Here is an 11,578-nt window from a genome sequence, read left to right on the forward strand (position 1 = left end):
GTTGACAACCTAGAATGAGATCCCCTATTTCAAGGGATCTTGAACAATTGCTATAAATTAGAAAATGAGTAAATAATTTCTATCTAACTACTATCTCATAACTTATAGGCTAGTTTGATATTTGTTTATGTATGCATTCTAAATAAGAACCATTCTTTGCTACAAAATAAAAGAGAGGTGTCTCAAGATAAAAGGAATCAACTACTTATATTGTATTTAAACATATGGACAAAATATGTTCTATTTATAGTTATGAGATGCAAGTGGGTGAATGGAGACTCTAACAAGATCATCCTCGATTGCCTTCTACTAGTTCTTTGGAGAGAAGGTTAGCTTTCATAAAAGGTGGGCCCTAAATTGTGCTTAGTACTAATTCACTGCCACTTGTCTTAGTAAACTAAGGTGAGGTAATAATGATCCTTATCTTTTTAAACTATTGTTGAGGTTTTAGTTCTCTCAGCTCTTATCAATGGCTACCTTGGTTTATCTTATGCCAAGGGAAATGGAGGAGTATTGTGCCTTTGGGAGCAACAATTCACATATATCTCACACTATGAAAAAATTGCTTGAATCACCTCCCTTCTCCCCCTCAATCCATGACCTTCCCTTGCATACTCATATCAACCACACCTCACCTTCCACACTTTGTGAATATGCATGGTATCAAGGGGAGATTTCTTATTAGATAACCCTTTTTGTTCTAACCATTAAGTGGATGCTAGCTACAAGCTGGAGGCTTGTTTTGAGAGAGAGAGAGAGAGAGAGAGAGAGAGAGAGAGAGAGAGGAGATTATAAATTACAAGGATGAGTGGTTTCCAAAGGTAGAAGAGGGTGATGAGCTATTATGAAACAAAGAAGCTACATTCTACTAATTATAATGAGCTCTGCGCGCGCGCGTGTGTGTGTAGCATGTGATGGTGTGCTATATCACATGAAGGATGTTTAATGTCCATAGGTGCACACAATGAGCCTTTCTTATTATCACTTTTTGTACATTATTCTCTTTCTTATCAAGCTAAAAGAAACCATATGTGAGCATCAAAGCTTTGTTGCTTGTAGATATGAGGTGTTTACATACTAGATGGTTGGTGGATGTTGATAGATCACCACCACTCCACATCTTTAAAACAAGTAGCTTTGCACATGAAACTGTTCAAACTTTATGCAATCAAGGCTATTTTCCATACACAATGCATAAATGTAGGTTGATAAGTGTTTCCTACATTGGAACTAGAATTCAATATGAGATGAGTGTTGACAACATTTGGCACAAGCCAAATGTGTCACAACTTGTCTGAAACTTGTAATGTTTAATTATGGTTTATTGTTCCACTTGCACATTGAGAAGGGATATTAAAAACACTAATAATACACATTTTCATGAGTAATTGATAGCCATAATTATTTGGCTAAGAAGAGCTTCAATATAGTGCCAAATGGAGAGATTCTTGAACAAGAGACAAGGGTGACACATGACTTTTGCATAAAGAAAACTAAAGCTCATAATGCCACTTAGAGAATAAAAGACAAGGATGATACATGGTTTGCCATATGGTGATTTAGAAAAATTGAGAACCAAATGTACACTACGGTAAACATTGCATGAGAGGACGAGGAGAGAACAAAGTGTAAAGTAGGAAAGTGTATTGGATACAGAGAGTTGGAGAGGATACTCTTTGATACTTTCTTAATTGTGTTGAGAGAATCTAACTTGTACATTTTATTACACTTGCAATTTGAAACATGACATTGAAAATCTACACAAAAAGGATCTTATAACATGAATGCTCATTTCTTTCAAAAAAAACATACAATAACCCTTTCAAGCATCTTTACAATACCAAAGGATAGGATGTTGCATGGAAAATTTATTTTATTCTCCCATTGGTGATTGGTTGTGTTAAGAATGTCTACATACGACATAAACATAATGGACTTTTGGTACAATTGCAAAAAATTAATATCACAAATTAGCATTAGAATAAGAGATTTGATAATAAACATTGTTGAGAACAAAAACTACCATTCTCCTTGCATTTGATTTCTTTGACCAAATTGTCTTAATATTTACCATTCAAGTTTTTAAAGTCTATGTTTATGTACTCTAGTGTTTGTCTAGACAAACACTCTTGCGAAATTACAAAGTTACCATTCACTTAGCTTTGTGTGTGTGTATGTGGGGACAATAATAATAACATATATTGGTATGGAGACAAAAAAGTTTTTGTTTATCAAAGGTCTAATAATACATTGGTTTTATGCATGGGATTATGCATTTTCTATAACCAAATTGGCTTAATGTATATCATTCAAAAATTTTAAGGGCTATGTTGTTGTATGCGAGTGTTTGTCTGGACAAGCATTCTAGATACTACAAAGACACCACTCAATTAGTTATTTCTCTCATAGGTTCCATATATTACATAATCATAGCATATAATGGGATGTGGACAAATAAATTTAGTCTAATAAAGGTCCAATAATGCTTTGGTGTTATGTGTGTGTGTATACACTTTCTTTAACCAAATTAGCTTAATGTTTGTCAATAAAATTAACTCGGGGAAGTCACTATATGTATATCCTCTACATCACACGCATTCAAGGCCTACATATAAATATCCTTATCTGTGAAATTTTCCTGAATAAAACATAATCCTTTTCTATTCAATTTGTAAATAACCCCTTTATATTACACCCTTCTATATGTAAAAAATCTATCAAAATGGTATTTTAAAAATACCTTATTTTGAACCCACCTGATGCACACATATATTTATGAGTAAATTATCCAAGAAAATTAAGAGCTTGCTAGCATTTGTTTGGACAAGCACTCATGAAACTACAAAGCTAACAATCATTTAGCTCCACACACACACACACACACACAATCTCTCTCTCCATCAAGTTTTGTAAATTCTATGAATCATAGCATATAATGGAATGGAGACAAGTTTTGATTTGTTAAAGGTCTGATAATCTTTTAGTGTTATGCATGGGAGTATAAAAGGCAAAAGGGAGTAGATATATTTGTACACACTCAAAGATATTTATGTAGGAATGTGTGCATATGCTTGTGTATTCCAAAAACAATGGAGTGTACATATGTCAATTATTATGGATGCATGTATGTATGTATGACTAGATGTACGTATATGTACACATGTACATATATATGTGTTTGTGTGTAGGCATGCATCAATGCATGTACTAAAAACCTACATAGAAGAAATAGATTGTTGAATTGTAGGCTATCCTTGCAATAAGGATTTGGGACCACATACAATGTGCAATGAGGCTTCATTCTATAAGGTGCATATACCACTAAAGAATGATAAATTTTATATAAGGTTTTGTAATATATGCTAGCAAGTATTTCATTGACTAACAACTTTCTCATTCTATAAGCTCCAATTTATCAAGAAAAGTGACATTTAGAGAAGATTCGTATTTATGTATTTGTGCATATGTATGTGTAGATAATTTTTTGTTTGTGGTTTAGGTGTGTACATATGCATGCATATATTAGGCATGTACATGATAAAGCATAAAACTAAATGCATGCTTATATATGCATGCATATATCAAAGGCACTTATCCACAAATAAGTTTTGTTCTAGTTTAAATGACACTAGTGTATAGGAATGACCCTCTACTAATGTAAACATATTTGACTTAGACATATACCTCATGTTAAAAGCATATATTGTCCTTGTAGATGCACCACATGAGAAGCTAGGAAAAGGCTATCATGATATTTATGTTACATTGTAAGAATTCAATAGGCTTTCATTTTGTTGTGTTTGTGTACAAAGGGGTTTTGAAAATATTTTGAAAGATTTTTGGAAAGCCCTCAACCTTGAGAGGGCTTCTCGAACCTGCTCCCTTCTCAAACCTCCCCTTTTTAATTAAAATCCCCTCTCTCACCGTTAATCACTCCCTCTCTCTTCCCCCTCCCCTATTTAATTAAACCTCCCTCTCGCGTGTGTAGGTTTTCTTCCCTCTCCCTTTTTTTATTAAATCAATTTTTTCACAAGCGTCGCTTTCTCCCCATTTTTAAATCAAAATTCTCTCTCTCTCTCTCTCTCTCTCTCTCTCTCTCTCTCTCTCAGTTAGATTAAACTTTTTAATTTAAACTTCCCTACTTGTTTCTCTTTTTTTCCTCTTTTAATTAAATATTTTTAAAATTCTTTTAAACTTTTCTTTTCCTTTTGATTATGCATTTTTAAGGTCTTTTTTTAATTAAATTTTTTTGACATAGTTTTTCACATACTTTGAGAGAGAGAGAGAGAGAGAGAGAGAGAGAGAGAGAGAGAGAGAGAGAGAGAGAGGAACAAAGAAATATAAAATTATAGAGAAAAAATGTAAAATTTAAAAGAGAGAAAGGGAGAATTAAAAGAGAGAGAGAGAGAGAGAGAGAGAGAGAGAGAGAGGAAAAGTGGAGAGAGAAGAAAAGGAGAGATAAAAGGAGAAAAAGAGAGAGAATATAAACACAGAGAGAATTATAGAGAGAAAATATAAAAAAAATTTAAAAAAAAGAAAAATTTAAAGAGAATGAAGAGAGAGAGAGAGAAGAGGGAAAAAAGAAAAAAGATGAGGGAGAAAATGGAGAGAGAGAGAGAGAGAGAGAGAGAGAGAGAGGAGAATACAAAGATATATATTTATAGAAAGAGGAAAGATAAAATTAAAAAAATAAGAGAATTAAAAAACGAGACGAGAGAGAGAGAGAGAGAGAGGAAAAGTGAGGAGAGAAGAAGAAAAAAAAGAGAGAATTTAAATACAAAGAGAGAATTGTAGATACGAAATATAAAATGTGAAAGAGAAAAAAATCAAAGAGAATGAAGAGAGAGAGAGAGAGAGAAAGAGAAAAGAAGAAAATGAAAAAAGAGAAGAGGGAAAGAAGAAAAGGAGAGACATAAGAAGAAGAAGAGAGAATTTGAATACACAGAGAGAGATTTATAGAGAGAGGAAAGATAAAATTTAAAAGAAAAAAGAAAAAAATTAAAGAGAATGAAGAGCTAGAGAAAGAGAGAAGAAGAAAAAACCTAAAATAAAAGACAGAGAGAAAATTCAAACATAGGAAATTGAGAGAGAGAGAGAGATAGAGAGAGAGGAAAAAAAATAGAAATAGAGAAAAAATAGAAAAAAGAAATAAGAGAAATGGATTGTCGAGTGAGTTATCGTGTACGACAATATCACTTTGCCGCTTTATGGTAACGAAGCTGCCGCGAAACAACGTAGCATTCGTACACACATTAAACGTTAATATTCTTTATGGAAATAAGAAAATGTGATCTTTATACTCCTTAAAACTGTTGTTTTGGTAAGGTTGGGTTTTGATAATGTGGCTCCTCGCTTTAGAGAGTTAATAGGCAAGCCAAATTCTTTAGGGACTATATAATAGTTTACTTTTGCCTTTGTTTACATTTTGATATGCAACCATGTATATTCCATAAAATCTTTCTAAGATATTTTATTTTTCAATCTAGTGTGTATAGATAGTAAGAGACAAAATAATTGAAGTCGATCCTTGCAAAAGTTCTAAGGTTATAGCTTGTTTATGATTCTTCAAAACATGCTAATAAGTTTCCCATTCACTAATAAGTGATTCATTTTTAGATATCCAACTTATTTGCAAGAGTGATGTTTGAGAAAGTCGAAAAACACTATGATAAATTTTAAAGAGAGCTATTTTTCAAGTTCGATTGTAGTGAGATTAATGTTTGGATAAACTCTTGAAAGTTCTTGTGCGAGGTAGCTTCTGCAACATTTGCTTGCAAAGTTTTCTTTGCCATATCCTGTAGTTTACTAACATTATATCTCATATCTTTGGCAATTTGGCTATCCATCAAAAGGCTCACAGCTCTTTCAACCTCGCATTGTGTGACATGATTATCTTCATCTACTTGAAGTTGTAGCCCAATCATCCACTCATTGGCTATTAACCAAGAATTGGTTAATTGGTCAAATTGTTGGGGCCAACCTAATATTGGTACCCCCATAGATATGCTTTCTAGTGTGGAATTCCATCCACAATGTGACCAAAACCCACAAATAGAAGGGTGTGCTAAAACTAAAGCTTGTGGTGCCCAACTTATAACCTTGCCTTGCTCTTGTGTTCTTTCTAGAAAGATTGGTGGCAAAGAGTCCATGATGTTTGTTATAGGCTTGTCTTTGATAGAATTTTCTCGGATCACCCAAAGAAAGCGTTGTTTGCTTGCTAAGAGACCCATTGCGATCTCATTAACTTGCTCAATGGATAATTTAGTCAAACTACCAAAAGAAACATATAGAACAGAGCACTTGGGTTGTAGGTTCAACCATTGAATGGCACGATCATCCTCCTTCCAAAAGCTGGTCCGTAGCCTATCATCATGTTCTTGTATTGTACTATGATCAATGGATTGCTCAAAGAGTGAGGAGGGCAGTAAGGGACCTATTGCCTTGAAGTTGGGTAATGTTTTGCACACATTATGTTCTAGTCCCTCAAAAGTGTTTACAAGAACCATGAGAGCTTCCTCCAAGTTGCCAAATTGTTCTTCCACCCATGACTTCACCCATTTTAAACCATCAATACCAAATGAAGTCTCAAACGGAAGGTATCCTGGATGGATTGGTGAGACCGCAGGAATGCAATCAATGAGCTCAAAAGGTTGTTTCGGTCCAAAGTGTTTCACTATAACATGCACAATACATAGAATTAATTTTTCTTCCACAAAAGGGGAAATAAATTCTTGTTTAGTTGCAATAGAAGCATTGCATCTGAACACCCATAATATTGGTATTTCACTTCATGCTATGCTAATAGTAAATACCCCCCGAAAAAAACAGACAAATTTGATTTCATTATTCTCTATATCAAGGGAAGGAGGGAGGGATTCAAAGCTCCTATTGGCATGTGCAAGAGGAACCTCAAAAGTAAATGGAAAAGTTTTTACTATATCAAAAACCGAATTATAGGGATTCAGATGCTTTAAATAATACTATGGTTAGCAAGTGTTTAAACTAATCGCATCGGATTCGAGAAGGTTTGAATGCGTAACCATCAGATCGGATGGACGTTATGAAAGCGTGACCATGGATGCTAGATAGTGTGTGTAAACGTGGGTTGTGATAATAGGGTGTTAAACGTGCAAAATCCATGAATGATGAGTTAGTATGCATGATGAGACATGCATACATGGAACTTGGGGATAATGTCAAGAGGGGGTGAGAATGAGGTGGTACGTACCTTGGGATGTGAGGGGATCGAAGCCGGAGGAGACGAGGCGATCCCAATGGTAGTGGATGGTGAAGGTGGCAGCACACTGGGGCCAGAAGGCTACTCTGGGGATGTGGAACTGGTTCGCCATGTCACGGGCCTTGGACATGTAGAGGTCCCCGACGATGCAGGTGGGGGTCTCCATCAACCTTACAAACCATTCCTCCATGGCTCCGCCCAACTTCTGGACCGCCCCACCGATGGCCACCAGATCGTGGTCTGCGTCCTTGGCCAGGCCATCGGGGAGGCCGACCAGCTGGAGGAGGACCGGCAGCTGGCAGTCGTTGAGGGTGGAGATGCGGTCCACGTAGTACTCGAGGGTGAGAAGGGTGACCCGGACGCCGGCTGAGGCGAGCTTCTTGGCGAGCTGCATCATGGGGTTGATGTGGCCCTGGGCAGGGTATGGCAGCATCACCACATGGGGATTTGGCTGCTCGCGCGCCATTCTCTCTCTCTCTCTCTCTCTCTCTCTCTCTCTCTCTCTGTGTCTCTGTGGATGTCTCGGGGGCATCGACCCCACACGAAGAAGACTCGCGCTCTCTCTCGGAATCGCAGTGCGTGTGCAGCATCGGTTAAAAAGGGGCAGTAGCTGCCCGAAACGCCCTAATTCCTACCATATTTTAATGGTTTGTGTGGAAGCTCACGAACAACGAGGCATAGGGTTTGTCTCCCGCGTTGTATTCGACTCCCAGGCTGAGTATTTCGGGCATACCACATCCAGTTAATGTGAGGTCCATATGGCCTCTCTCTTCCGCTCTCTTTTCACACCAATACGCATATAGAAAGAAAGTAGTACACACAAACAAAGAAAGTAAGAAAAGCAAACAGAGTTCGCAAACACTATGATTTTCTAGAGCTCTCTCTCTCTCTCTCTCTCTCTCTCTCTCTCTCTCTCTCTCTCTACACATATATGCAGACACAAAAAGTAGGAAAGCAAGCAAACAATATAAATTTTTAGTTTTCTCTCTCTCTCTCTCTCTCTCTCTCTCTCTCTCTCTCTCTCTCTCTCTCTTATTGGGGTAAAGGCCAAAGGTCCATAATGATGGAGATATCCCTTGTATAAGTACACACTCTATAGTCACATACAAGTGATGATAACAAAAAAATAAAGATATACTATTCATTGTATACACTAAAATCTCTCTCTCTCTCTCTCTCTCTCTCTCTCTCTCTCTCTCAACCCTCATACATTCCATAGCTTTAACTCTATATCCACCATTGCTTCCCTCTTAGCTCATATTAAAGCATTCATGGGAGCTTATGCTTGGAGAAAGGAGCGCGAGGAGTCAAGCTTCATCATGAAGTCAGGGATTTGAGCTTCTCTAGTAAGAGTCATGCTTACTATCCACATCTTGAAAGAGGTACTATTCTCATTACTAAGCTTTATATCTAAGTCAAATAGGTGTTCAGCTTAAGTATTTGAGGCACAATTTGGGGGTTGCTCTAGCCCAATTTGAATGCATTTGGGCAACCATTAGTGACCAGATTTTAGTTTAGATAGCTTGGTTCTTAAATACTTAGGAAGAGATTTTGGTCAATATACTTTATATGTGCAAGAACAAAGACTACAAAGGGCAAGTTGTTCTTCATAAACAAGGGATCAATTGGTGCTCATAAGTAGGGGGACTTGCTTGTTTTTTCAAAGCAAGGTGATTGCTTATGTCTATTAATAAAGAAAAAGAAAGAGAGACAGAGTTGATGTTTTGGAGAGACCATCACGTTTATGGGTTGTATGATGCATCAAACTGCTCTAAGAGTTGATTATTGATAAAGACAACATATTTGGATATATTTTGGTGAATTGAGTTGTTCATGCCACTCCCCTCTATTTTTTTCATGTTGTGGAAGATACGTGGTATCGGTCTTATAAAAAAAATAAATTTGTTTGTGACCTTTGATCTAAGGTCAAACAAGCTAGAACCATTTTCATGTTGTAGAGAGAAAATATAGTTGTTCTAGAGGTCATTTTGCTTTTGAGATAAACTAAAAAATGTAGGAAAAGTTTTCAAAAAGATTGGTATGCATTAAAAAGTGCTCAGGCTATTTAGATATTGCTCTTCCTATTGCTTAGTCATTGTGAGACACATGAATTGATGCAGTTAGTTGGTCCCTTTTAAGCTCACAATTGGGCATATATTGGTATTTTAGTGGGTAGGATATATTGTAGTTATTATAGCTACCTCATCTACTATTGAAAACAAATTAATTAACAATGAAAAATGAGATGACACCAATTTTTCTTATTGGAAAGAGAATCTATAATATATTGGTTCACAATAAGTAGGTAAAGCTAATCAAATGGAATGGCCATTATTTATGAAATTCACATTGGTTTACTAACTCTTTGGTATTTGGATTTTTTGCAGCCACTACTCATGGTCTAACAACATTTTGTGGTGAGCTTTCAAGTAGTATTGAATTTGTTATGAACGAAATAAATATGTACAATTTGCCAAGAAAAACCAAAGCTTCACATCTTGCACAAGCACAAAGAAAGTTGAAAATTTTGCCTTAAGGATTTGCTTCTCACATAAGGAAATTTTTACTTATTAAAAAAGTCAAAAGATGATTCAAAGAAGAATGTTCAATTTATAGACCTTATGTAGAGTTTATGAGCAAAGTTTATGCAAACCCCTCCTCCTCCTAATGGACTGTAATACATTCAAGATTGCAAGGGGTCATGACAACTATGTTTGCAACCACCACTCGTAGAAGTGTAGATTGTGTTCCATGGTAGTATAATGGTCCATATCCTGTGGGGACAGATACTGATATGGGTAACATACGTTATAACATTAGTAAGGAGATCCCTTGAACAAATTCAACTAGCAATATGAAGCTCTTCCTTGCTAAGGACTCTATTTATGTATGGATGCAACACCACATTATCTTCTAACATATGTTTATGGGTAAGAGCAAGTACATGAAATGATGTGGGGGAAACATAAGTAGGATCATACTCTGATGTCTTAATGGCATGCCATTGCTATGCATTGGTCATGATTTGATATCCCACTCTTTCCCATTGTGCTCGTAGGGTAAACTAATGCTACAAGAACAAGTAGTTGGTCTGGTGCAAGATGGTTGAGGTTGGCTTTTGAGAGAAAAAGGGCCTTTCAATTAGCATTCATTAATGATGAGATTAGTGAATAGGCCAATGGAACTCTCCCATGGCTAGCTCAATGTAACATTTGACTTTCTAGTAATTTGGCCAAATTTCTTCTAACACCAGTACAAAGGTGAAAATGAGCCTCTAAACTTATCCTCACGAGCAATTCCAATCACATGATTTGTCATTGACAATGACCTTTTTTTAGGTTATGTATCCTTGCTTTCAACTCCATAATGTGACTTTTTGAAAAGTGGGGTAACTTTAAAGTTACTTAAAAAATAATAAAAATAAATTACTTTTAATTTTAACTCAAAGCAAAAGAATATTTAAAAGGTTTTGTAGTTTATGCCCTTTTTATACACATTTATCTCGTACTTATCATTACTTAATTATCCTAGTTTCTTCAAACTTAGTCTTACAATGTTTCCATTCTATTTCAACCTTATTTATTGTCAATATCTCAATCTTTATCTTCCTTGGCTTCTTCTTCTAATACTTCTCATAGACGATGATCTAATTCTATACACACATATATATGCTACAATATAAGAGAGGATGATTTGTGGTATCCATCAGCCTATAAGCTCCAAGATTGGATAACAATTCTTTTCTCTTGTAAATGTCCTCACAAGATTAATAAATAGAAAAAAAAAGTGAAGCTTTCATTTGAGAAGATGAATTCTAGGATTCAAAATTCATGATTAAAAAATGGTATACAAAAGTCCCACGTGTATACTATAAAGGATCTTCACTTGGCACCTTCCATGCAACAACACTTTCCAGCTCATCATAAGGCAATGAAATTTACTTTTCAAGTAACATAAATATCTTGGAGGACTTTTTACTTTAGTTTGTATCATTTTTTTAAAAGCATATAGACTAAGTTTTAGTTTGTACTACAGATGTGTTTTCATCAACAAGCATGAAAGGGTAGCCCCATTAGAGTCCCTGACAAGTACATTCCATGTCATGCATGTTGAATTCGGAAATCTTATTTATCCCAATGGTCCATCATTCTTCTTCATTGAAAAAAAATTATGTATTGTATTTGTATCATATGTTGTTCCACCAAACACATGAGCATTTCAAAGGTTGGAGGAGCTTCCTTCACATGATCTCAATGGACTAACAGATTGGGATAATCTCGATAATGGAACTATCCATGGGTTTAAGTTAAAGATCATTGAAGATATCCAAAATTCCATGAA

The 11,578-nt window shown here is 35.7% G+C and overlaps 1 protein-coding gene across 1 annotated transcript; it reads right to left on the reverse strand.

Moving 5' to 3' along the window:
* Positions 1 to 5,001: 5,001 nt before the first annotated feature.
* On the reverse strand, positions 5,002 to 7,823 carry LOC148022152 (mogroside I-E synthase-like). Its single transcript, XM_087696701.1, has 2 exons — positions 7,229 to 7,823; positions 5,002 to 6,673 (listed from the first exon to the last, which is right to left on the reverse strand). Exons 1-2 carry the CDS (start codon positions 7,767 to 7,769, stop codon positions 5,676 to 5,678), a joined length of 1,539 nt encoding a protein of 512 aa, XP_087552827.1. The 5' UTR covers positions 7,770 to 7,823; the 3' UTR covers positions 5,002 to 5,675.
* Between the last annotated feature and the right edge of the window lie 3,755 nt (positions 7,824 to 11,578).

The sequence above is a fragment of the Lygodium microphyllum genome, chromosome 17 (assembly GCF_053477565.2).
Source record: "Lygodium microphyllum isolate KBCC chromosome 17, Lygodium_microphyllum_v1.1.10, whole genome shotgun sequence".
Taxonomy (NCBI): domain Eukaryota; kingdom Viridiplantae; phylum Streptophyta; class Polypodiopsida; order Schizaeales; family Lygodiaceae; genus Lygodium; species Lygodium microphyllum.